Raw genomic sequence first — 27474 nt, 5'->3', positions numbered from 1 at the left:
CTTAATGGTAGGAATGGAGGATGGGGTTTGTGCAAGAGCTGTGTTGTGGTATTTGAGCATACATACTGCACACAGAAGAAAATAGCTCTGTGTACCTCAGAATGCTGATCCGATATAATCTTTGTCTATGGTGGTTTGGGTTTAGTCATTACTCCTTGGCTTAATTTCTAGTAGCACCTGTAATTGGAGCCAAGTTCTGTTCTTGGGGGGTGTTCTGAATTGAGGGAGAGGCAGTGACAAATAGCTCAACAATATAGTGACATTTATTTCTAATATCTAGTCTGTCGTTATTTTAATTTTGTCTAACTCTTGACTTGTTTGGCACTTCTGCTGAGGGTTCCATTTGAACACCTCTCCTGCTGCAATAAAATTTTGGATGGTATTGCAGAATGCCCTTCCCACTCTCCTAACGCTACAGAAAGGAGACTGGCGAGTGAACCTGGAACCACACTACATATTTTAAATTGTATGGACTGTTGAAATTTTTTAATGATTTTATTGTACTTTGATTTTAATACTCTGTTATTTTAACTGTTGTTAGCCGCCCTGAGCCCATCAGGGGAGGTCAGGATATAAATGCAATAAATAAATAAATAAATAACTGCAAATGTTGGTGACTGATTGATCAAGATGGGTAGCTGTGTTAGTCTGTCTGTGTAGCAGTAGAAAAGAACATGACTCCAGTAGCACCTTAAAGCTCATACTCTGTCACAGATTTTGTGACCTCTTTCAGGTGCTACTGGTCTTTTGCTCTTTTTTACTGTTGGTTACTGAGGTGAAATATAAAATTTAAACATCGCTAATTGCAAACATCTTGGTGCAAAGTATTTGCAAAATTATTGCAAGGATACTTGGCTGGAAAAACTGCTTCATTATATTTGCCAGAATTTCATGGTGAACAAAGGATGGCATGATAGAGCAGTGAAGACATTCTGAATTAACTGAGGAGGAGGTGGAAAAGACCAGGGGACAAGATAAGGAATGAGGTTTGTTGGGGTCTCTCAGTGGGTCCCAATCTTTTTGGCATAATGACCCACAAGTCCAAATATACTTTGTATTTGACTCATCCAAAGCTGGTCAAAGTTTTTTTATTATTATTTTTTTTGCACCCTATACAAACTATGGCTTTGGCACCCAATTCGTCCAGTTTTCTACAGTGGCTAGCCAGACACTTTTGTGAAACCAGCTGACATTGCACAAGGGGCACTGCTACTCCACTATGAACCCTGAGCAAATGGCATATGTAGGTTGCATTCCAGCCTTTGACTACCCTCTAATACCCCTCTCCAGGATATCCTCTAATCCCCTCCCCCCAAGGTTCTCAGAAGCTCACTCTAGCAATCATCAGGGCATTTTTTTCACTTGATTCTTAACATGCATATGTGATGAGGAAAAATACCAACTATGGTTTCCAGGCTCAGGGCTTAGTTTCCAAAATACAGATCAGAGCCTTGCCTCAAATTAAGCACTGAAGTTCTGAAGCCACTTCACGTGGGATAATTTTTCCACAGAGATACTATTTCCCCCTCATTATTGTTGCAAAAGGGATAGTGGTGACAGGGTGAGAAATTGGCACAAGGAGAGGAAGACAGCAAAGGGTAGAAGTGGTCATTTGAGAAGGCTGGCCCGTGGCACACTTTGGAGTCCTGACCCACAGATTGGGAAACATTGCTTTGGATGAGAGAACATTGCCAATTGCTTTGAGCAACAGGAGATGCTTGCCTTGCAAGATTTCTTCAGTGGTTATAGTTAAATCTGAAATAGGGATGCCAGATGCTGCTAAACCAAAGTTTTGATAAGAAACTTTGGTTCATAGTATATTCCTGGAAGGAAAATAAGACAAAACCCAACATTTAGGCCAGACCAAAATTGCTGGCAAGCCCAGTGGAAGGTTCAAGAAGACAGTGTTTCCCAAAGGCTAGGAAAATAGGTGAGCATCATGAGAAGAGCAGGAAAATTACTCTTCCTTACAGTTAATTATTTCCCCCTTACTACAACCCCCCCTCCATAAATCACAGAAATGGCTTATTTGCAGTGTTTCATTATGGCATTTGGAGCTCATTTAAGAGGCTGAGTTTATGGTTGGCTGGGAAACCAATCACATATTTCATTGCTAGCCAGTCAAAACATTCTAGATTCTTTCTCACAAATAAAGCCCACCACATCTCTTTCTTAACTCAAATTGGCGTGTACAATATATAGTTTGGTGTGTACAGTATAGAGTTTGTATATAATGTATAAACCTGATTATTTGTTTATGTGAGAGTCTCACAAATTCTTCATTGCTTCTCCCCACTTCCTTTCCCTTCCTATGCTTCAGTCTCGTTCACAACTGTAAGCAATGCTGAATTGGTTTGAGACATGGCTGCATTCAGGCAGCAAAGTTAACTGTACACAAACCTTGCTTCTTGTTGGACTTGGATGTGCTCCTTGCTGTTCCTTCCAGTTCTTGCCCAAAGTATGATGGATGAATGAGGCCCAAGCCCAGAAATGAGCCTTGCTTGTGTAATTCCACTCAATTTTAATATGGTCAACAATCAGCACAAATTAAAAAACAGTTAACAGAAGTTAAAATGGCTTAAAAAGCGTTCAGGTGTCACTTAAAATGACAATATAAACCGTTTAAAATAACAATTAACATTTTGAGTCGATGCATAAAATTGTTTTGTGGATTTTACAAGCAGCTGAGAAGAACTTTGTGCATGAACCTATAATCTGTGGGTTGACAACCTTGAGAAACTTCCTGGTAAACTCAGAATCAGAAAGACCTGGGAGTTTACAAAGTAGGGGGATAATAAACTTAACAAGTATCTACCGGTAAAATCAACATGAAAGCAGAGCATGTTCAACAGTTTCAATAGGTCAGACCCTCTCAGGCAAGGGGAACTTCCTGTATCTCCCCTCCAACACCACAGAGGGGAGTACACACCATCTAGCTAGGAAGAATGCTCTGTGATGAGCAGAAGACTTCAAAAAATGAGAGAGATGCTGCTGGCATTGCAATATATCTTAAGTTATCCAGTACCCAAAACTTGGTGCTCCACTAAGATGACATTGCTGTTTGATGTCAAGCACCCTCTGTTTGATGATGGCTTTTACCTGATCTAGTCCTATATCTAGGAGAGACTGAGGGGGAAAACCTAGGGTCATCAGCTTGTGATGAACTGCAGTTCACCAAGAAGATAGAAAGCAATCCCGAAGGATTAAACATGATAGTCTTTGGGGACGATAATTTTATTTGAGCCAAAAACTAATAGAGGCGAGGCTTACCCTGGCCTCTATTTTGATAAAGCCAGATTCCAAACACCAATTTGCATTGGATACACATTTAGGGAGGAATGACACCCCCCCCCCCCATAAGCTTTGACTGGACTCTTTTCAAAGGGGCGAAGCAAGAGGCTGGTGAACCTGATATTGTCCCGTATAAGAGCTTGGCTAGAGTTTCATTGAGACTCAAAGCAATATGGATCCAGAACAAGATAAACAAAACCATGTGGGAAAGCCCTGGGAGGGGCAACCATGAAGAAATGAGAGAAGATCCTTAAGTATAAAGGAGTGTTGGTGATGACCAAGATCAAATAATTCATATTTGATCGTATTCCCCATTGCTGTATGTGTGTGTGAAACTTAGACAATGCATACTGGAAGATCATTTGAAATGTGGTGTTGGAGGAGAATTTTATGAATGCCAAAAAGACAAATAAGTGAGTTCTGGATCAACTTAAGCCACTGGACTCAAACTTTGTTCTATTGTGACATAGTTTAATGATTACTCATCTAGTGTAGTTGAGTAATCCTTGTACTATGTCACATCAGTTTTGTTCATGAAGAGCAAGAAAACTGTATTTCTAACTGCTATATCCTGGCAGCTCCATTTACTTTACCTTGTGCTGGGTGAGGGCACATTGGAGTCAGAACAGGAGAAGTGAAGTCTCTTGCCTTTGATGGGGAAATAAGTCATTTTTTACAACCCTTATAACACTGTAGTGCATTGCAATTACGTACTCTGCTTATTCAATTGCAATTCATTGCAATTACGTACTCTTTTAATACTGGGATTGTAGAAAACAAGGCAACTTTCTATTCATTTTTCTACAGTAGGCTAATATATTATCTACAAGAATTCCCCAAAGCCTTTTTAGAGACCTTTCTGTCTAACCTTCAGAATGCAGAGGATTTATATAGGTTTTGGCTACCTGAAGGATGCTTAGCAGAAGGGTAATGCAGACAATATGTGAGGAGAAAAGTTTCCTGAGCTTGCATATTCTATAGCCTCACAAGGCCTCATCATAATTAATGTTTAGACTTTAAGCTGTTTTCACAAGCCAGTTATTGACAGCCACTTTGAAGAAAGGACATACCATAATCTCGTATGCTTTCAGCAGAAAATGGTCCAACCATGGCATAAGTTGTATTATCTAGCCCCCATATGTTACCATCAAACTTAACTTCTCAGCAAAATGAAAAAAAAATCCAGTTTGTGACTTTTCTCTTGCATAGGACCCAGAACAGTCTCAGATGGATCCATGGTAGCTCTGTAAAGGGTTATTTCAGCTAAATTTCAGGCATCCTTCATGAGCCTGGCTTTGCTCATTAAGAAGGGTGACTTAAAATTTTGCTGAAATAACCTTTTTACAAGGGTACCATGGCTGTGTCTGAGGCTGTTCTGGAGCCTACACATACTTTAAGGGTATTCCTTGTAGCTAGGGATATTATTTACTTGAAAGAATTCTAATATCAGCAGATACTGTTGGAACCGAGACTTTAAAAAAAACATTCCCTGCTTCTAAGCACTTTTCATTATGCTGATGTTCTAGCAGGGCTTTTTTTGAACAGGAACGCACAGGAACACAGTTCTGACTGGCTTGGTGTCAGGGATATGGCCTAATATGCAAATGAGTTCCTGCTGGGCTTTTTCTACAAAAAAGCCCTGTGTGCTAGGATGTTCACAAGATACTACAGAAAGATTGATCCTTCCACAGGTTTTCAGTATATTGATTCCCACCCCCAATATATACCAGTGTAGTTACACAGAAAGAATGCAGGGTGTCTCAAGAAACCACATTTCAAATTTGTGAATGACTGAACATGGTAAAAGAACATTGGTTAAATTCTGGACTGAAGATTGATAGGCAAGTGATCTTCATCCTGTGGTTCTGAATCTTCAGGACTATTGCAGAGACTCACCTGCGGTGTTGTGAGCCCCAAGATTTTTTATACTGCTTGAAAAGACTTGCTGCTCGAGAGGGATGATGTCACATTTCCTGCCACTATTTGTACATCAGCTGAGAGGGTCAGCAGGACAGCAAGGTTGCTGAGTAGTGGACAGGGTTGCCAATGGAAGGGGGACAAAAATTCTGTCTCCTTGGTCATTTGGGGGGCCCATAGCACTGGCAAGTATATGGCTTGATTTCGTCTGGTGTTTCGGTTTGGGTAGTGTGAGGAAATCTATCTGGAGCTCCCTGGCAGCTCTCTGTCCATTTTAACACAAGGTGGTTCATAGACCTCTGTGCAAAAATTCTTCTTGCCATCTTCATGCCTCAAATACTTCCTGCATTTTTCACAGGTGGGGATGGCTCTATACTGTAAGTAGCTGTGAGGGTCATTAGATCACTGCCAGGGATGACAAGATGGTCTGTTCCAAGCATGGAGTAGACAGGAAAAGTTTTTTGGGAGGAGGATTGTTATCTTTGACCCTGCATGTAGCCTCTGCTGCTTATCATTCTGGACGTGAGTGAGGCAATTTTATCTCTTCTTTTTTATCTCTTCTTTTTCGTGTCATGTGGCTGGTTGCACTTAGTGATACCTGTACTGCCATCTGGGTTTGGAGGTGTGTCCCAGGTCTGGAGAGCTTGAAGCCCACTGTGCTTCTATGATTTTTTTTTCTGTTCTGTAAGAGAAGGCACAAAAAAGTGGTGTAGGGCAATAGTATTACTTGTTGGGTCTGGTTTCGGATGGCTGGACTGGTCAGGCAGCCATCCTTTCCTTCACTTAGCAGAGTGGTCTTTCTGAGCTTCAGCGCAGCAGTGTGGCCTGATCTAATGGTTACCACACTATCTCACAAATTGCACAGAGAATCTTTGCTTTAAATTAAGACACCAATACCAATGGATTTGTTTAAAGAAACATAACATATAAGTGTAGTGGGGAGAAAGAGTGACTATTCTAGCTAACTCTGGATGGTTTTGGATTACAGTAGGCCATCTGTTTAGTTCAGATCAGGAGGAGAGACACCATGCTGTTCTTCCTGATGCATGCAGGGAAGAAGGAAGAGGAGAGCAAAGAGGAAGGAAGTTCCCTGAGATTGCATTCTACTAGTTAGAGAGGGCAAGTAAAAGCAGAGCAGATGGGAAGGATATTATCCTAATCTATCTAGCTTGCTCTGTGGTGTTTGTAGTCTTGGAGGACTGAGCAAGGACATTGCCAGTTGTTTGTTCTAATATTGCTTGAACCTGAAACAAAATATCTTTTATTTGAGAGAGGCTCTTGTAGAGTTAAGGCAGTAACCAACTTGGATGGAAAACTGTTTTTTAAATATGCATCTGTTGAATATATACTAAGAACATAACATTTGTGTTCCAAAATACATTTGAAAATTACAGGAAATTACAGGCCAGTCAGCCAACATCTGTCCCAAGCAAATTAGTAGAAACTGTAATCAAAGATAGAATTGTTAGGCACATAGAGGGATAAAGCTTGCTGAGGGAAAATCAGCATGGCTTCTGCAAATGAAAGTCCTGCTTCACCAACCATTTGGAGTTCTTTGAGAAAGTGAACAAGCATGTAGACAACAGTGACTCAGGAGTGCATTGCATCTTGTCCTGGAGTTTCAAAAAGGTTTTGACAAAGTACCTCACCAATGATTCCTGAGTAAACGTAGTGGACACATGTTAAGAGGATGGGATCTCTTGAGGGCATCCAATGAGGCTGATGGGCAGTAGGTTCAGAACTGACAAAATAAATACTACTTTACACAAAGAGTGATAATAGAGAATATAGTGATGACCACAGGAATAAACAGCTTTAAAAGGGAATTAGATAGGTTAATGGACGTTAAGTTTATCAATGGCTATTAGCCATGCTGACTGAGGGGAACATCCACTTTGGGAGGCAACATTAGGTAGGGCTGCTGCTCCCCAGGTGGAGATAGGGGACCCCCAGTTTGGAGACCTTCCCCCCACTCCAGGGTCATCAGAAAGCAAGGAGAGGAGGAAAATGTTTTCTGGGCAGTCCATTATTCCCTATAGAGAATGATACCCATAGGGTATAATGGAAAATTGATCTGTGGGTGTTTGGGACTCCGGGGAAAGTGTTTTTTTAGGTAGAGGTGCCAAATTTTCAGCATAACATCTAGGTCCTCTCCTCAACCCTCCTCCAAAGTTTGAAAACGATTGGACCAGGGGGTCCAATTTTATGAGCCCCAGAAAAAGAAGAAGAAGAAGAAGAAGATATTGGATTTCTATCCCGCCCTCCACTCCGAAGAGTCTCAGAGTGGCTCACAATCTCCTTTACCTTCCTCCCCCACAACAGACACCCTGTGAGGTGGGTGGGGCTGGAGAGGGCTCTCACAGCAGCTGCCCTTTCAAGGACAACCTCTGCCAGAGCTATGGCTGACCCAAGGCCATCTCAGCAGGTGCAAGTGGAGGAGTGGGGAATCAAACCCGGTTCTCCCAGATAAGAGTCCGCACACTTAACCACTACACCAAACTGGCTCTCCTATCCTTCATTATTTCCAAATGGAGGGAAGGCATTTAAAAGGAGCAGGGTCCCTTGAAATGTGATTGCTAGAAATCCTTTCGGAGGTCGGCTGTGCTTGTCACAACCTTGCTCTGGGCTCCACCCCCAATGTCTCCTGGCTCCACCCCCAAAGTTCCCAGATATTTCTTGAGTTGGACTTGGCAACACTAACATTAGGAGAAGGCCTCGGCCTCTATGGAGAGCCAGTTTGGTGTAGTGGTTAAGTGTGCAGACTCTTATCTGGGAGAACCAGATTTGATTCCCCACTCCTCCACTTGCACCTGCTAGCATGGCCTTGGGGCAGCCATAGCTCTGGCAGAGGTTGTCCTTGAAAGGGCAGCTGCTGTGACAGTCCTCTCAGCCTCACCCACCTTACAGGGTGTCTTTTGTGGGGGAGGAAGGTAAAGGAGATTATGAGCGGCTCTGAGACTCTTTGGAGTGGAGGGCGGGATATAAATCCAATATCATCTTCTTCTTCTTCTATGCCCTGTTTTTGGCCATTCAGAGGAACTGGATGGCCACTGTGTGAGACAGAACGCAGGACTAGATTCACTGTTGATCTGATCTAGCAATGTTGTTCTTATGAAACATGGGAGCATAATACAGGAGGCACTTGATCTGTCTATTGTTACCTGCAACATGTTAACAATATAGGAAGATGAGTATTTTTCTGGACATAATGTGTGAAGTCTGGTTGAACAGGATATGGAATGCATGCCAATGGTGTTATAGAGGCAATTGATTTTTATAACAGGCTCCAAATATGAAGAAATATTACTATTTGTATGCTTTATGTAGAGCACTCTGAAATAAATAAAAACTAATATCTGTTTACTGCAGTGTACTCTAGGCAATGCATGCAAAAAGTGGTACTCTGTTAACTTTCTATGAAAAGGTGTTGTTGATGCATACAAATGAGAAGAGCTGAGTTTTTAAAAAATGTAAACTTCCAAATGTTCAGGATGGGAAAACGTGTGTAAGCAGGGGGTGTTATGTTCATAGTTTTCAAACTAGTGCAATAATGCCATGGTACACAGATCTACCAAAGAACTCTAAAGCAGAAAAGAGAAGTTTAAAGCGGATAGCAAATGTCAGCAAAGTCACATTCAGCCCAAGTCCTTTAGGATTTTGATTGGATTCTAGTTGACATTTGGAGAGATACATAATAAGGTGTGCTTTAGGCCACAGATGTCTGTTCATATTTTTAGCAAAGGAGGTAGCTTCTGGTATTCTTTGGATAGAAGGGAGGACAGCAACGGAAAAAGTCTTTTATACAATTATTTTAAAAAGGAAACAAAAATGTTTATTTTTTCTTAAAATGCCTTCCAGAGTATTTTCCTATTGCATGGAATCTCCTCTTTACCTTCATTTGAAGCCTTACTGCTCGGCTTTCAATGACTCATCCAGTGAAAACTTATTTAGGAATCGTCTTTTGTTGATGGAATAGAGACATCAACCTTGAGTTAGGTGGCTTGGAGCAAAGTCTCTGGTTTTCTAGGTGAAAAACAAATAAGAACTTCTAAGATGAGCCACATTCTACAGAAGCTGCTTTGTAGACGTAACCACCCTTATCAGAGAACATGAATGATTTCAGTAGGGTTTATCTCCCAGTAAAGTGAAAGCAACATCAGTCGCCCCAGAGTGGAAAATGACTGGTGCTTGCACAGGGGAATACCTTTACCTTTTTAAAGTGGCCTATAGTTCCCCTGTAGCCAGTCTATAGGCAGCATTAGTACCATCATTTATAATGTGACTTCAGTTTATTATACCCAGCCTTCATAGCCATAAAGGGCTACATGTCAATGGATGATACTAGTGTGCCCCCCCCCAAATTTGATTTCATTTTGAGTCTTATTTTAAAAGCATTGGAGTAACTTAATTATAAAACGTTATTGGTCTTAAAGATGCCATTGGACTCTGTTCTGTAGTTTCACACCAGTTTCACAAGCTTCCCCGTCAAGCACAGACTATTGCTTGAAGGAGGTTTGGAATGTTCCCTGATTGGTTTCCCACTGAGCTTTTGTGTATGTCCTGAGAATGTAAGCTGTTGGTATGCTGGGCCTTTTTACTCTTGTGGTGGTGCTAGGCAACCCTTGGAGCAGCCTGTAAAATTTTTGTTTCGCACATTTGCTAAAAACAAGCAAATGAGGGACAGCTCAGAAAGGCAGACTCTGGGCATCTTTCTCTCTCATTGTAGCATTGTCTGTCTGTCTGTCTATCTATCTATCTAGACTATTTGACAAAATAATCCAGGGTTTATGTGTGTATCAGAGCAGGTAGCAAAGTTGCCCTTATTCACTTTGGAGAAAGATTTTGCTTCTGGATATTGGAGGGACTCAGGATGGATTCAAATGGTTGTGTTTACTCTTGGGTGATGTTACAGCTGAGTGTACGGCAACTGCAGTTGCATAGCCAGCTGGTTCTCTTTAGCAGTGTTGTGAGGCAGGTTTTATCATGCTTGTGGGTCTGAATAAAGGATGTGGGGTTATGGATGTGTGGATATGGATTCACAATAGAAGAGAACTGGTTCTCTACAAGCTTCAGCTGCCACATAGGTTCTGGCCATGGCATACAAGGGTAACAAAATCCACTTCACTCAGGATAAAACTTCAGTGGGTATTGATGAATCTGCATTCAGTGTAACCTGAGGCCCTTCTCTCACTCCTCTAATCTGAACTGTATTGCAAGGTGTGAATGCAGGTTGATCTTCTTGGGGTCGGTGTATATTCACAGTGGTTAAAGCAGGGATGTTGAACATGCAGTTCGGGGTCCGAATCAGACCTCCAGAGGGCTCCTATTAGGCCCCCGAGTAACTGGATGTCATCTACTTCCTTCTCCCTATATCTTGCTTCCTTCTGCATCACAGCTTGCTTTGTAAGGCTTGCTCAATTGCACAGGAGCTACAGAGCAAAACCTCTGTTTTCTGCATTGTCTGAGGCTCCTCCCTTGGGGAGGAAGGGGGAGGAATAACTGGCTTTGCCAGGCTTTCTCAATTGCACAGCAGAAGCCTCTCTTCCTTCCATTGGCTGAGCCCCCCCCCGAACCTTGGAGAAGGAAGGATAGAGCCAGAGCTTCCTTTGCCAAATTCCCTGGATTCCATGGGAGAAATATAAAGAAAGCAACTTTAAAACCTATGAGTGCTAATGTTTTAAGCATGTTTTAAGTTTTTAAATAAACTTTTAAGACCAACAAAGCTTTATTCAAGGTATGAGTTTTCATGTGTAAGCACACTTCCTCAGATGCAATGAAATGGAATTTACCAGTCCATGCATATAAGGCAGAGGTTGAACAGCAAATTAGCATGCCACAAAATGAAGATACTTTAACAGATCCATCTTTTTCCTTTCAAGCATCCTCTACACTTTAGTATGTCTCTTATTTGCAGTAGTAAATTGAAATAGTGATCGTAATGCAATGCGATGAATATTAGAATGGTATATGGGAATGCATTTCTCTGGTCTGGTAACAGAGGGGACATAACACTGCATTACAAATCACCCCAGCTCGAAGAAAAATATGCTATTAGTTACCTCCATGCTTGACAGGAGACAGATAATGAGGTCTTAGTTAATTATTTTTAGTACTCCAAAATTAAGAATAATATATTTATACATCTATCTCCAGTTTTTGATATTTATTTACTTCACTTGTCCTTCCCATTAAATCCAAACAATTGTGACCTTATAAACTTAGCTTGTTCTTCTTGCTTGCGTCTGTTAAAACATCTTCATTATTTTGTATGCTAATTTGCTGTTCAACCTTCACCTTATATGCATGGACTGGTAAATTCCGTTTCATTGTATCTGAGGAAGTGTGCTTGCATATGAAAACTCATACCTTGAATAACACTTCATTGGTCTTAAAAGTGCCACTTTATTACAGCTTTATGACAGCTTTATTAAATATTCTTGTCTTTGATGTAGTTGGGGAACTTAGCACAAAAGGCAGAGAGTGCAAGGGGTAGGCAGGTAGGATCAAACTATCAATGTTTATGGAGATTTTTGCCTTATAAATGCTTTATTGGAGACAAGAACCAGGCCAGGTATGAAAGAAAATAAGTTTTATTGAAGAAAAATAATGGAATTTAAAATATACACTCAAACTAAAGCACACATATAGGATATTAGGATAAAAAGATAGTAGCGGGTGCAACAGGGGGAGGGACGGTAGGTGATACATTACCGATCTTGGAGAGCAGGTAAGCCTGGACTTCGGGGAGAGGAAGGTATGTGAATCCAACCAGCATTTTTACATACAAAGGCCTGATGTGGATCAGGTGTGTTGCTTTTCTCTTTCTAGGTGCCCAAAGCAAGACACACTTGGGTCCGGGCAGGGATGGCGTTTTATACTATTTTAGGTGGGATGAGTGTAAATTATTGAACAAAGAGGGGGGAAGGTTCCAACTTTGATCATTGATTCCCAAGATTTACCAGAATGGGTGAGAAATATCCTATCAGGATGTTTTTCCAAGTGCAAGATAGTCGATTGATACTGATCTGATTGATTACGAAGTACCATATTTTTTCCTTGAAAACCCTGGAAGAATAATAAAATTTGTTTACCAGAATTGTTTACACTACAGAGGATGAAACACTTGGGGAGATGAGAGCCAGAGTCAAGAAGGAGTCACACAGCAATATATTTAGGGGACTTTCACACTCTAAAGATGCTGGGACTCTGCTGGCTTCTAATATTTACTGAGGTGGGGAGGGGGTTTGTAGCACATGTCATGTAGGTCAGACATGTATTTCCATCTCCTCTCAGGTCCATGTTATGGGTTACCATTTGTCTATATCTGTGATTTTTAGACACCGATACACGGCAGGTACCCCATTGCCTATGTGACCAGTATTATTCTGCAGGTAAAGATGCACTTAAGCATTGCACCTTGTGTGGCTGTAGATGTGTTCCATTGTGGGGTATGCAGGAGCTGTCACGCTACTGGACTCAAACTTTTTTCTAATTTCATATGAGAGCCCAGCATGGGGCAGTGCTTAGTGTGTTGGACTAAGACCTGGAACAACTAGGTTCAGAGCCCTGCTCTGCCATGGAAGAGGCTTCCCAGGGCCTGTCACACTATCTCAGCCTAACCTGTCTCACCGGGTGTTTCTTGTGGAGAATGGGATGGGGGAGGGGAGAATGATGTGATAAGCTGCTCTGGGTCCTTATTAGGCAGAAAAGTGGGATATAAATGAAATATGAGCACTTGAAATATATTAGGTGTACTTCTAAAAACGTATTTTCTGATCCTGATCGTATGCCCTTTTAAGCTAAGTCATCTCACAAAGTTGCTTTCAAGACAATACAATAGAATATTTGCCATTTAAAAGGGACATGTAACAAGCTAATAGTGGTTGGAGAGGTGCACCTATGGGCTAATGCTGAGTGAAGTTGCAGTTAAAACTTATTACAGTTTTGTACAGTTTTCATATATTGATGGCTCATTGAATTTTCTTTTCATAGGTGATGAAAACATACCACATGTACCATGCTGAGAGCATCAGTGCTGAGAGCAAACTGAAGGAAGCAGAAAAGCAAGAGGAGAAGCAGTTCAACAAAGCAGGGGACATTAGTGTGAACTTGCTGCGGCATGAAGAGAGGCCTCAGCGCCGCAGCTCTGTCAAGAAGATTGAAAAGATGAAGGAAAAGGTGTGTGGTGAGAAGGATTTTCCGTGTGGCTGGAAGCATGCCCTTTGAAAGTTCCACAGTTGGATACCAATGCCAACTCTGAGCAGTCTCTCAAAGTCCACGGTTTATGGCTGATGCTACTTGCTTGGCCCCTTGCATAAGATATAATATTTCTTTGATTGAATTTGAACAGCTAGGGATGTCTCCTGCTTGCTTTGACACTTACGTGAAGATCTCTTTGGGACAGCCTTATAAGAGCTCTTTTCTCTGTCAAGCTTGTTAGCTGTGGAGAAATGCCAAGAAGACAGCAGGTAGCTAGAGCTCTGAGTCAATCAGTCAGGCACCTTTCAGCAAGAAGCGGAGCCTGAGGGCACATTGTGGAGCACTTCCACAGAGGGGGGTGCATTACATCATCAAGGCCTGATGTGCTCAGCCATTAAATTGCCCAACACAGGGAGAGTTGAAAAGGGCAGCTGGAGAGAGGGAAGGCCGCCTGAGAGCGACAGCTCAGAAAACAAACAAAACAAAGCAAAATAAAAATGGCTGAAGCAGCCAAAAAAAAGAATAAAAAAAGGAACTGCACAAAACATTCCTATAATATCTGCTCAGGTTGTCTCTCCCAGATCCCACAGTTTAATGGCCAGGCTTCTGAGACCTCTTTAGCTGTGGAGGGAAGGAATTTAGCAGTAAATCACAGTTTGCTACAGTAATTCTTAATCATCCTAGCAGATTGGGCAGCATGCATGTAGGGCAAGGCTGCAGTCATGGCTGTTGTTCATTGTTCTTTGTGGCTCTATGCTCTGATTTCATAGGCTATACCTCCAAAGTTTGGTCCAGGGCTTTCATAACACTATGGAGGCCAAAATCAGCACTGACTGCCATTCATTCCTTTGTGTCTTTTAGAGGCCGTCATGCTACATTATAAAAAGAAAAGGGCAAAGATTGAATTGGGAGCTTTGGACTGCGTATTCCACATTTGCAAGAAGTTTATAACAAAGAGGCAGTTCTCTGAAAATACTTAAAATATTCCTGACCGCATAGCTGGCTTACCCACTATTCTCAAGTTCTCCTCTCCTGATGTGGTTTGGAGGCTAGAGCTGTGATTGCCTAAGCACACATGCTAGGGAGTTAGGTCAATTAAATTTAGTGAGCTTTTACCTCTGAATATATTGCATTGGCACACTTCTCTTCTCTTACTTTGCACAAATTCCCCCATTCCTTTTTTTGTTGTGGATCTTGGTGCAGCATCGTCAGCATCATTGCTGCACCATGGTTTGTTCTGAAAGTGAAGGGAAGGGCGAGGGGAGTTAGCAAAAAGAAGACAAGAGAGAAGGTAGGAAACACATGAGCCTATGCCATACTTAGTGTAGAACTTCAGCCAAATTTGGGCCCTGTTGTCTTTGCATAACTCTTGGAAGTCAGCATGACCTTCTCCTTATGCTGGTGTATTTTAAACCTTTCCTTTAGGTTTTTTTTTTTTTTAAACTATGTGATTGGGAAGCTGTATGAAAGTATGTACAACATGCCCTGAATAAAGAGCCTGGGGTAAGCAAACACAGAATGGCCTGGGATGAGCAAGTATATATTTGACTATGTGCAGTTACTTGATGGTGGTTTTGTTTTGGAAACAATACATTCTGGGAAGGGTGCACATCAGTGTGTGTCCTTGTTTTCCTTGAATGCAGGTCTCCTTGGGTTGGTGACTTATACAGATGGAGGGTGTTAAATGGTATGGGTCTGTAGTGTGTAATTCAACATGGAAATGTTAATCCCCTGGTGTTTGACTGAACATTAAGTATTGATCTGTGAAGGTTGTGGGTTAGAAATCAGTCTGTGGAAAGGCCTGGAAGGATATAACATATAGGAAGCTGAAGAAATCCTGAGGCCCTCTGGAAAGGAAAATTGCCTGGAAACCAGTGCTTGTGAATTTGGCTGGGAGACTGGGTGAATATCAAGATGCCTAGAGGGCTTTTTCAAAGCTGTAAGCTGCAGGAGACGTTTGTAACCAGTCCAGTCCCTTTGTTGAAGGATATAGTGCCTGTCTCCCAAATATTCATGCTTGTAGCATTGAATGCCCTCAGATGTATTTGCTTGTTGACTTGAAGGAAGAAGCTCAGTTTTGTAGCACAAATACTCTTATTTATGTTGTTCTGTAGGAGTATGTGGTTTTTAGCCACATAGATTTCCCTTCACTCTTGCCTGCCCTCAGGGGGTAACCCATGTTATCTACAGATTTGTTGTCTTCTGTCTGGAAGAGCACCTTTCCATGGTTCAAAAACCTGGGAACAATAGATCAACACTGGACCCAAATGTACAGTGTTAGCCAAATTATTTGAATGAATTGAATGGGAATGGTTGCCATCTCCTCTAATTTAATGAAAGGCCGTTATTTCTGCTGACAGAACACCTACCATCCTAACTTTAAGCACAGGGCTAGACCACTGGTGGTCAAACTTCCCAACAAGTGCTTACTTTACAGCAAGATCTAATTTACCCATGCAGCAAAATAAGGTAGTAAGGGGCATATGTTTGAGTGTTCCCCTAAACACAGAAAGGAGAAAACTGGGCTCAAATAGTTGTTCCTGTTATACTAGTTCTTTGCATGCAGGGAGTTTGTGCGGAGAGAGCTTTAGAATCCCATCATCCCTCCAGAGTTTGTAGCATTATAGCCTTTCCACTCATCTCAGAGCATAAGCACCTGAGAAAAACCCTGCTGGATCAGAGTAGTGGTCCATCTAATCTAGCATCTTGTCTCACACAGTGGTCACCCAGTTCCTCTGGAGGGCCAGCAACAGGGCATAGAGGCTGAGACCATCCCCTGATGTTGCCTCCTGTTTCTGCGATCAAGCCTGTAGCCACGGGGGGCAGGGCTGGGCTCCTTCACCCAAACCCGCCTTCCAACTAAATGGCCCCTCCTTTTACTGCCCTGCTCTCCCTGCTGCTGCCATTGCTCTCCCCGCAGCTTTCGTGGCCCCCGCTTTCTCAGCTGGCACTACTTTGGCAGCCCCTGATCTCCCCAGTGCTCTGTCGGCCCCTGCCTTCCTCCATGGGACTTCCCCCTCCCTGCCACCCACCCACCTGGTAAAGTGCTGACTCCCGGGGTTCTTTCAAGGAGCCCCCCCTCAAACAATCAGTTGATCAGCGGGAAAAGTGGCACCGAGGCCGGCAGCTCCTATGCCAGATTTCCGGTGCTCTTAACACATTCAGTGCTGGGGCGCCAGCAGCGGGAAGGACTGTCTGGTCCTTCCCGCTGCTAGCACCCCAGCGCTGAACATTTTGAGAGCGCTGGAAAGCTGGCATAGGTGCTGCCAGCTTTGGCACTGCTTTTCCCACAGATCGGCCAGGGGGGCCCTCCTTGAAAGAGTTCTGGGAGCTGGCGCTTTACCAGGTGGGGGGGAGGGAGGGGGAGGCACCACAGAGGAAGGCAGGATGGATAGAGTGGTGGGGAGATCAGGGGCTGCCAGAGCAGGGGGCCCCTTCACCTAAAATTTTATTCCCTGCCTAAAATCCCCCCCCCCCACTTAAAATTTTCTGGCTATGGCTCTGTCTGGGATCGAGAGGTTTAGTGGCTCTAAATGTGAAGGGTCCCCTCAATCCACCAATAGACCTATCCACTATGAATCTGTCTAATCCTCTTTTAAAGCTATTTATTTCTGGGGCCATCACTACATCTTCTGGCAGCGGATTCCACATTTTAATCACTCTCTCTGTAAAGAAGTAAAGAATTCTACCACCTTATTCTACCATTTGTATAGACCAGATCTCAGCACAGGCAAGGGCCCTTTGATTCCCTTCCCTCCACTGTGAGCAGCAGCAGATGTTTGGCAGTGTTACTTTTTTATGTCCCTCAGCCTCTTCCTATTTCTCCTTGTCTAGCTTACTCTTGAGAGTCAGCAGCTGAGCAACATTAGAGGAAAATTTGCTGAAGACTTATTTGCTATTCACTCCTAGCTCATGCAGGAACAATTCAAGGGAAGAGCCAATGATGCTTGGCCCTTTTCCTCCTACTCTATTGAAAATATAGCCTTTTGCCAAAAAAAAGGAGATGCTCCTGTTTTGACCTCGTTTCGAAACTCACTGGACTGTTGGGTTAGGTAAGGAGACTCAAGATTTGAGTGCCTCCTTAAATAATAAAGATATGTAAGAGAACATTGTAAGGCCTGTATAATTTTAAACTTGGATCTTTATAGCACCCCCTGATGCTTTTTAAAGTACAGTTTCTGTATTTTAAAAACCCGCCGCTCACTGCACGTTTACCCAACTACAGTTCTGTTCTCAGAAGGGGGAAGGGGGATGGGAAGGGAGAAAAGAGGTGTGTATTCTGTTTTCTCCTTCAAGGACCTTTCCAGTCATTCCAAGAGGGAAACTGGGAAATTTGGGGAAGTGCCAAATCAAACCTCTGTGTAGTCCTTTTATTCACTCAAAATGTGTGATTTTTCAATGTAAGTCAATTTGTGGCATTAGATAATGCTAATTTCTATGTATAATGCAGACATATACAACATATTTCGATAATATGTATATTATTTATATGAGGGTAATTTTCTTCATGGTGAGTATGCTGTAATGTGTATGACGGTCATTCTGTCTTTCCTGTTGTTGTAAAGTTCAACTTGGTATCAAAATATGCTTTCTATTGTGGCTGCTTGAGACTGCTTCTGTCCAAGTAATACATATTATTATGTTGGCTATAAAATATGTGCTTTCTATTTTCCACTTACTGTGTCCCATATCTTACATGGTAAAAAGTGAGACAAATGTGCCAAGGTAGAACAGAGTACAGTAGTTTGAAGCTCTTTCTTTAGTGCTGGGCATACTCACTATTTTTTCTTCTAGGAAACTAAGGCATTTATACTTTTAAATTTCATATCAAATAGGATCATTCATTGTTAAGTTATAAACAATGCATTTTTGTGTTGTTGAAGTCGTAAAATAAACTTAGATTTTATTTTTTAAAAATTGCTCATATAACTTCCCCCATTTTTAAACTGATTATCACTTCTACACATAAATGCTTAGGGAAAAAAATCTCCACATATTTTCAGGTGTTTGTGTGTGTCATGTTTTTTCCCCATGGCCTCAAATTTCCCAGAGGTTTTATTTCTGTATCAGGTCGGTATTAAAAGCTGGATGTTCTATCTTAATTCTGTATTCTAAATCTTAGATCATTGACTAGGCAGCCATTTTGGACTGAATTAGTTTTCTCCTTCACCCAACTATTTGAGGTGAATGATGTCTGCCTTTCTACAAAGGCCCTAAATATGCCAGTTGTCCCCGATGCATGTACGCTGAAAAAAAAATGCTGTGCTTCTGACTTTACTCATTCTATATGGAGCTAATGACTACTGCTGGATAAATTCTGCTTCATCTTCTCGCTATACTACTAATGATTTCTTTAGCAGAAATTATTTTCTTCTATATAACTAGCATTGCTGCCCCATGTGCCTGTTCTAAGAATTAAACAGTAGTAGTGAGAAAATTGAAGACTGGTGTTTCTTAGTCACTGTTCTGTGTGTATTGTTTCACTGTTTTTCAGAGACAAGCCAAATACTCCGAAAATAAGCTGAAGTGCACTAAAGCCAGAAACGACTATCTGCTGAACCTGGCAGCCACGAATGCAGCAGTTAGTAAATATTACATCCATGATGTCTCAGACCTGATTGATGTGAGTATTGAAGCCATTCTTCTTTTTTAATGTGCTGATTCGCAATTCTTTTCTTGAGGTGGCTGCTGTGTCTGATGCCTTGTTTGATTCTGTGGGCATTTCGCACTGCAGGTTGCCTTGCTTCTGTCATATTGCAGTATTGGTTAACATTACTTATGATGCATTGCTAATGCATCCAAGGTACAAACAGTGTTGCAGAGTCTGAAATACTATTGGACTGTTGCTTACATCTGAATAAGAATCATGCATTATTTATTTATTTATTGCACTTATATCCCACTCTCCCCAAACGGGCTCAGGGCGGCCCATTGTGATTGCTTTGTATTAAGGACGTTAAGTTGGAGGAAGAGAAGGACTTTGTTTGTAGGATGCTATCAAGCAGCAAAAGACCAGCAGCTGGTGAAACTGGTGTGAACCAGGAATGAACCTACGGAGGGACTTGCAGGCAGGGGAAATGTGCAGTTTTGTAGATCTGAGATAAAGAGGATGGGAGTAATTCTAAAGGTAAATGATAAGGCAGTAAGAGCAAAAGCAGAAAAAGAGGGTTATGTAGTAAGAATCATGTTTAGTTTCTAATCTTCAGGTAGAGATTGAAGATCTCCCAGCAATCTCCAGACTACAGAGGTCAGTTCTTCTCAAGACAGACTGCTTTTGAGAGTGGATTCCATGCCATTATATCCCACTAAGGTCCCTCCCTTTCAAGCTTAACTGGCAAATCTCCAGGATTTTCCCGATTTGGAGTTGGCAGCCAAGTAGATGTTTAGGCAAGTGAAGACTCAACATGATGTAGAATTGGTAGAGGGCACTGACAGACTTGAAGTGAGGAATCAAGAAATGACATTGATAGGTCCCTAATGAAATGAAGTCCCTAAAAGCAGGCTAGGCCTAGTTGAAAGTCAGCCATTCCTAGGTAAATCTGATGCAGGTATACATGTAAGAATTCATACATCCATTGGTAGAAAGTAAGAGATACTTAGTGACTTCAGTGCAGGGTTGCCACCTCACTTCCCCCGCTGGCTTCATGTCCTGCTGCTCAGCTGGGCTGCGGGGAAAAAACGGGAGGAAAGGGGGGCATCCTGGTGTGATTACATCATTATGTAAAGAAGTCACTCCTGAGGGCCCCTCTCCCAGGTTAGTCTCCTGCTGGTTGCCAGCAGACCTCAGTGGTTTGGACATTAGTATTTTAAAGGACCTTTAAAAACATTTAGATGTTGTCATTAACGCATGTTCAGATTGGTTGTGTGCTTTCCTTCGCTGATTCATGAGATCTCAACAAGGGATGTCTTATAGCTGGACTTGTATGAAGGGATATCTTCCAGCTGGACTTGTACTGGTTTAAATATTGCTTAGTTGCTTCAAGAAGTTAATTGTGTTTATTAATTTTCTAAATCATATTTATTTTTTCCATGTTAGAATTAAAAGGTAAGCCTGAAGAGACTTTCAAAACTTGTTGGAATTTCAAGGTGCTATGGTGGATGTAGGGTGACCATAATGTCTGAAGGCCAGCCAGGGACACCTGGGGGGGGGGGGGGGAGGTAGGGGTGCGTGCGCGCGAAGCGCGCGCGCCGCCGGAAACAGGAAGTGACGTCACTTCCGGTGACGTCACTTCCGGTGATGTCATGCCACCGCCGGAAGCAGGAAGTGACACCACTTCCTGTGACATCATTTCCCCCGCGTCACCTGCCGGAAACGGGAAGTGACATCACTTCCTCTGACATCACTTCCCCCAAATGACATCATTTCCCCCAAATGCCACTGCCGGAAACAGGAAGTGACTTCACAGCACTTCCTGTGACGTCCCCAAAAATCCCCCAAATATCACCGCCGGAAACAATTTTGTTCTCAAATCCTGTATATACTTCATCAGTATATGGGATAAGGCACTTTCTCAACTGTGCTGCATAATGCAGCCTATTTATTTTGTCCTGTTTGCTCTGTTGGCTCTATCTGCGCCACCTTCATCACTTTCGGGGTGTGGATCCCCCAGTGGGGTGCTCTCCCGACTCCCTCCGCCGGCTGTTTCTGATAGCCCTGCGCCCCCTCTTTCATTTGATATGTGTCCCGTGCGGGTGCCACCCTCCCGCCGGGAGATGCCGCAAAATGAGCCCCCTTGAGGCTTATGGCGGCAGGGCTCGGGGGAAGCGAGCTAGACTGCTGTTCTTTTGAGGGGTTATAGAGTGTTTCGAGCCCATCCCTGTGGCATCGGTCTCATCGTTGTGGGACCCAGGGGGCCGGCGCAGCGGCCCGCCGAAGCAGCCTGTCACTAATAACACAGGTCGAGATGCAGGACAGGAACCCGGAAGTGACCGACAGGCTGCTTCAGCAGGCCGCTGCGCCGGCCCCCTGGGCCCCACAATGATGGGACCGATGCCACAGGGACGGGCTCGAAACACTCTATAACCCCTCAAAAGAACAGCAGTCTAGCTCGCTTCCCCCGAGCCCTGCCGCCATAAGCCTCAAGGGGGCTCATTTTGCGGCATCTCCCGGCGGGAGGGTGGCACCCGCACGGGACACATATCAAATGAAAGAGGGAGCGCAGGGCTATCAGAAACAGCCGGCGGAGGGAGTCGGGAGACCACTCCACTGGGGGATCCACACCCCGAAAGTGATGAAGGTGGCGCAGATAGAGCCAACAGAGCCAACAGGACAAAATAAATAGGCTGCATTATGCAGCACAGTTGAGAAAGTGCCTTATCCCATATACTGATGAAGTAAATACAGGATCTGAGAACAAAATTGCACTAGAAGACACAAACACAAAGCTCCCTTACACTGAATCAGTGCTTGGGTCCACCAATTGTCACATAAGAGAAGCCCTGTTGGATCAGGCCAGTGGCCCATCCAGTCCAACACTCTGCGTCACATAAGAACATAAGAGAAGCCCTGTTGGATCAGGCCAGTGGCCCATCCAGTCCAACACTCTGTGTCACACTTAAGAACATAAGAGAAGCCCTGTTGGATCAGGCCAGTGGCCCATCCAGTCCAACACTCTGCGTCACATAAGAACATAAGAGAAGCCCTGTTGGATCAGGCCAGTGGCCCATCCAGTCCAACACTCTGCATCACATAAGAACATAAGAGAAGCCCTGTTGGATCAGGCCAGTGGCCCATCCAGTCCAACACTCTGTGTCACATAAGAACATAAGAGAAGCCCTGTTGGATGAGGCCAGTGGCCCATCCAGTCCAACACTCTGCGTCACATAAGAACATAACAGAAGCCCTGTTGGATCAGGCCAGTGGCCCATCCAGTCCAACACTCTGTGTCACACTTAAGAACATAAGAGAAGCCCTGTTGGATCAGGCCAGTGGCCCATCCAGTCCAACACTCTGTGTCACACTTAAGAACATAAGAGAAGCCCTGTTGGATCAGGCCAGTGGCCCATCCAGTCCAACACTCTGCGTCACATAAGAACATAAGAGAAGCCCTGTTGGATCAGGCCAGTGGCCCATCCAGTCCAACACTCTGCGTCACATAAGAACATAACAGAAGCCCTGTTGGATCAGGCCAGTGGCCCATCCAGTCCAACACTCTGTGTCACATAAGAACATAAGGAAGGAAGGAAGGAAGGAAGGAAGGAAGGAAGGAAGGAAGGAAGGAAGGAAGGAAGGAAGGAAGGAAGGAAGGAAGGAAGGGAGGAAGGGAGGGAGGGAGGGAGAAAGGGAGGGAGGGAAGAAGGGAAGAAAGAAAGGAAGGAAGGAAGGAAGGAAGGAAGGAAGGAAGGAAGGAAGGAAGGAAGGAAGGAAGGAAGGAAGGAAGGAGGAAGGAAGGAGGAAGGAAGGAAGGAAGGAAGGAGGGAAGGAAGAAAGGAAGGAGGGAGGGAAGAAAGGAAGGCAAACCCCCAACCGCCAGCCCCCCCCCCGCTTTCGGCCCCCTTACCTACGGCGGCGGCGAGTCCAGCGGCGGCGGCAGCGGCGGCGAGTCCGGCGGCGGCGGCGGAGAGGCCTTTCCGATGCCCTCCCGGGCCTCCGCCAGCACGGGGGGGGGGGTGGTAGAGGCCGGGGAAGCGTCGGAAAGGCCCGCGGGGGTCGCTGGAGGGCCTCAAGCGACCCCCGCGGGCCTTTCCGACGCCCTCCCGGGCGGAGGAGGACGGGGGGTGGGGGTTTCGAGCCCCGGGGAAGCGTCGGAAAGGCCCGCGGGGGTCGCTGGAGGCCCTCCAGCGACCCCCGCGGGCCTTTCCGACGCCCTCCCGGGAGAGGAGGACGGGGGGTGGGGGTTGAGAGCCCCGGGGAAGCGTCGGAAAGGCCCGCGGGGGTCGCTGGAGGGCCTCCAGCGACCCCCGCGGGCCTTTCCGACGCCCTCCCGGGAGAGGAGGACGGGGGGTGGGGGTTGAGAGCCCCGGGGAAGCCTCGGAAAGGCCCGCGGGGGTCGCTGGAGGGCCTCCAGCGACCCCCGCGGGCCTTTCCGAAGCCCTCCCGGGGGAGGAGGACGGGGGTGGGGGTTTCGAGCCCCGGGGAAGCGTCGGAAAGGCCCGCGGGGGTCGCTGGAGGGCCTCCAGCGACCCCCGCGGGCCTTTCCGACGCCCTCCCGGGGGAGGAGGACGGGGGGTGGGGGTTGAGAGCCCCGGGGAAGCGTCGGAAAGGCCCGCGGGGGTCGCTGGAGGCCCTCCAGCGACCCCCGCGGGCCTTTCCGAAGCCCTCCCGGGGGAGGAGGACGGGGGGTGGGGGTTGAGAGCCCCGGGGAAGCCTCGGAAAGGCCCGCGGGGGTCGCTGGAGGCCCTCCAGCGACCCCCGCGGGCCTTTCCAAAGCCCTCCGGGGGAGGAGGACGGGGGGTGGGGGTTGAGAGCCCCGGGGAAGCGTCGGAAAGGCCCGCGGGGGTCGCTGGAGGCCCTCCAGCGACCCCCGCGGGCCTTTCCGACGCCCTCCCGGGGGAGGAGGACGGGGGGTGGGGGTTTCGAGCCCCGGGGAAGCGTCGGAAAGGCCCGCGGGGGTCGCTGGAGGCCCTCCAGCGACCCCCGCGGGCCTTTCCGACGCCCTCCCGGGAGAGGAGGACGGGGGGTGGGGGTTGAGAGCCCCGGGGAAGCGTCGGAAAGGCCCGCGGGGGTCGCTGGAGGGCCTCCAGCGACCCCCGCGGGCCTTTCCGAAGCCCTCCCGGGGGAGGAGGACGGGGGGTGGGGGTTTCGAGCCCCGGGGAAGCGTCGGAAAGGCCCGCGGGGGTCGCTGGAGGGCCTCCAGCGACCCCCGCGGGCCTTTCCGACGCCCTCCCGGGGGAGGAGGACGGGGGGTGGGGGTTTCGAGCCCCGGGGAAGCGTCGGAAAGGCCCGCGGGGGTCGCTGGAGGCCCTCCAGCGACCCCCGCGGGCCTTTCCAAAGCCCTCCCGGGGGAGGAGGACGGGGGGTGGGGGTTTCGAGCCCCGGGGAAGCGTCGGAAAGGCCCGCGGGGGTCGCTGGAGGCCCTCCAGCGACCCCCGCGGGCCTTTCCAAAGCCCTCCCGGGGGAGGAGGACGGGGGGTGGGGGTTGAGAGCCCCGGGGAAGCCTCGGAAAGGCCCGCGGGGGTCGCTGGAGGCCCTCCAGCGACCCCCGCGGGCCTTTCCAAAGCCCTCCCGGGGGAGGAGGACGGGGGGTGGGGGTTTCGAGCCCCGGGGAAGCGTCGGAAAGGCCCGCGGGGGTCGCTGGAGGCCCTCCAGCGACCCCCGCGGGCCTTTCCGACGCCCTCCCGGGAGAGGAGGACGGGGGGTGGGGGTTGAGAGCCCCGGGGAAGCCTCGGAAAGGCCCGCGGGGGTCGCTGGAGGGCCTCCAGCGACCCCCGCGGGCCTTTCCGACGCCCTCCCGGGAGAGGAGGACGGGGGGTGGGGGTTGAGAGCCCCGGGGAAGCCTCGGAAAGGCCCGCGGGGGTCGCTGGAGGGCCTCCAGCGACCCCCGCGGGCCTTTCCGAAGCCCTCCCGGGGGAGGAGGACGGGGGTGGGGGTTTCGAGCCCCGGGGAAGCGTCGGAAAGGCCCGCGGGGGTCGCTGGAGGGCCTCCAGCGACCCCCGCGGGCCTTTCCGACGCCCTCCCGGGAGAGGAGGACGGGGGGTGGGGGTTGAGAGCCCCGGGGAAGCCTCGGAAAGGCCCGCGGGGGTCGCTGGAGGGCCTCCAGCGACCCCCGCGGGCCTTTCCGAAGCCCTCCCGGGGGAGGAGGACGGGGGTGGGGGTTTCGAGCCCCGGGGAAGCGTCGGAAAGGCCCGCGGGGGTCGCTGGAGGGCCTCCAGCGACCCCCGCGGGCCTTTCCGACGCCCTCCCGGGGGAGGAGGACGGGGGGTGGGGGTTGAGAGCCCCGGGGAAGCGTCGGAAAGGCCCGCGGGGGTCGCTGGAGGCCCTCCAGCGACCCCCGCGGGCCTTTCCGAAGCCCTCCCGGGGGAGGAGGACGGGGGGTGGGGGTTGAGAGCCCCGGGGAAGCCTCGGAAAGGCCCGCGGGGGTCGCTGGAGGCCCTCCAGCGACCCCCGCGGGCCTTTCCAAAGCCCTCCCGGGGGAGGAGGACGGGGGGTGGGGGTTGAGAGCCCCGGGGAAGCGTCGGAAAGGCCCGCGGGGGTCGCTGGAGGCCCTCCAGCGACCCCCGCGGGCCTTTCCGAAGCCCTCCCGGGGGAGGAGGACGGGGGGTGGGGGTTGAGAGCCCCGGGGAAGCGTCGGAAAGGCCCGCGGGGGTCGCTGGAGGCCCTCCAGCGACCCCCGCGGGCCTTTCCGAAGCCCTCCCGGGGGAGGAGGACGGGGGGTGGGGGTTGAGAGCCCCGGGGAAGCGTCGGAAAGGCCCGCGGGGGTCGCTGGAGGGCCTCCAGCGACCCCCGCGGGCCTTTCCGAAGCCCTCCCGGGGGAGGAGGACGGGGGGTGGGGGGTTTCGAGCCCCGGGGAAGCGTCGGAAAGGCCCGCGGGGGTCGCTGGAGGGCCTCCAGCGACCCCCGCGGGCCTTTCCGACGCCCTCCCGGGGGAGGAGGACGGGGGGTGGGGGTTGAGAGCCCCGGGGAAGCCTCGGAAAGGCCCGCGGGGGTCGCTGGAGGCCCTCCAGCGACCCCCGCGGGCCTTTCCAAAGCCCTCCCGGGGGAGGAGGACGGGGGGTGGGGGTTTCGAGCCCCGGGGAAGCGTCGGAAAGGCCCGCGGGGGTCGCTGGAGGGCCTCCAGCGACCCCCGCGGGCCTTTCCGACGCCCTCCCGGGGGAGGAGGACGGGGGGGTGGGGGTTGAGAGCCCCGGGGAAGCCTCGGAAAGGCCCGCGGGGGTCGCTGGAGGCCCTCCAGCGACCCCCGCGGGCCTTTCCAAAGCCCTCCCGGGGGAGGAGGACGGGGGGGTGGGGGTTTCGAGCCCCGGGGAAGCGTCGGAAAGGCCCGCGGGGGTCGCTGGAGGCCCTCCAGCGACCCCCGCGGGCCTTTCCGACGCCCTCCCGGGAGAGGAGGACGGGGGGGGTGGGGGTTGAGAGCCCCGGGGAAGCGTCGGAAAGGCCCGCGGGGGTCGCTGGAGGGCCTCCAGCGACCCCCGCGGGCCTTTCCGACGCCCTCCCGGGGGAGGAGGACGGGGGGTGGGGGTTGAGAGCCCCGGGGAAGCCTCGGAAAGGCCCGCGGGGGTCGCTGGAGGCCCTCCAGCGACCCCCGCGGGCCTTTCCGAAGCCCTCCCGGGGGAGGAGGACGGGGGGTGGGGGTTGAGAGCCCCGGGGAAGCGTCGGAAAGGCCCGCGGGGGTCGCTGGAGGCCCTCCAGCGACCCCCGCGGGCCTTTCCGAAGCCCTCCCGGGGGAGGAGGACGGGGGGTGGGGGTTGAGAGCCCCGGGGAAGCGTCGGAAAGGCCCGCGGGGGTCGCTGGAGGGCCTCCAGCGACCCCCGCGGGCCTTTCCGACGCCCTCCCGGGGGAGGAGGACGGGGGGTGGGGGTTGAGAGCCCCGGGGAAGCCTCGGAAAGGCCCGCGGGGGTCGCTGGAGGCCCTCCAGCGACCCCCGCGGGCCTTTCCGAAGCCCTCCCGGGGGAGGAGGACGGGGGGTGGGGGTTGAGAGCCCCGGGGAAGCCTCGGAAAGGCCCGCGGGGGTCGCTGGAGGCCCTCCAGCGACCCCCGCGGGCCTTTCCAAAGCCCTCCCGGGGGAGGAGGACGGGGGGTGGGGGTTTCGAGCCCCGGGGAAGCGTCGGAAAGGCCCGCGGGGGTCGCTGGAGGCCCTCCAGCGACCCCCGCGGGCCTTTCCGACGCCCTCCCGGGAGAGGAGGACGGGGGGTGGGGGTTTGAGAGCCCCGGGGAAGCGTCGGAAAGGCCCGCGGGGGTCGCTGGAGGGCCTCCAGCGACCCCCGCGGGCCTTTCCGACGCCCTCCCGGGAGAGGAGGACGGGGGGTGGGGGTTGAGAGCCCCGGGGAAGCGTCGGAAAGGCCCGCGGGGGTCGCTGGAGGGCCTCCAGCGACCCCCGCGGGCCTTTCCGACGCCCTCCCGGGGGAGGAGGACGGGGGGTGGGGGTTGAGAGCCCCGGGGAAGCCTCGGAAAGGCCCGCGGGGGTCGCTGGA

General features: G+C 48.9%; 1 protein-coding gene across 2 annotated transcripts in view; it reads left to right on the top strand.

Moving 5' to 3' along the window:
• Window positions 1–27474, top strand: part of SRGAP3 (SLIT-ROBO Rho GTPase activating protein 3) — a 303414-nt gene that overhangs the window by 197518 nt on the left and 78422 nt on the right. For both annotated transcript variants that reach the window (XM_060239606.1, XM_060239607.1), the window contains exons 5-6: window positions 13201–13386; window positions 18902–19030. In XM_060239606.1, coding sequence (XP_060095589.1) covers window positions 13201–13386; window positions 18902–19030 — 315 coding nt within the window. The remainder of the gene's footprint in view (window positions 1–13200; window positions 13387–18901; window positions 19031–27474) is intronic.

This window comes from Heteronotia binoei, chromosome 5 (assembly GCF_032191835.1).
Source record: "Heteronotia binoei isolate CCM8104 ecotype False Entrance Well chromosome 5, APGP_CSIRO_Hbin_v1, whole genome shotgun sequence".
Lineage (NCBI taxonomy): Eukaryota > Metazoa > Chordata > Lepidosauria > Squamata > Gekkonidae > Heteronotia > Heteronotia binoei.
Note: the sequence above shows the minus strand (reverse complement) of the source record. Positions and strands in the feature narration are given on the sequence as shown.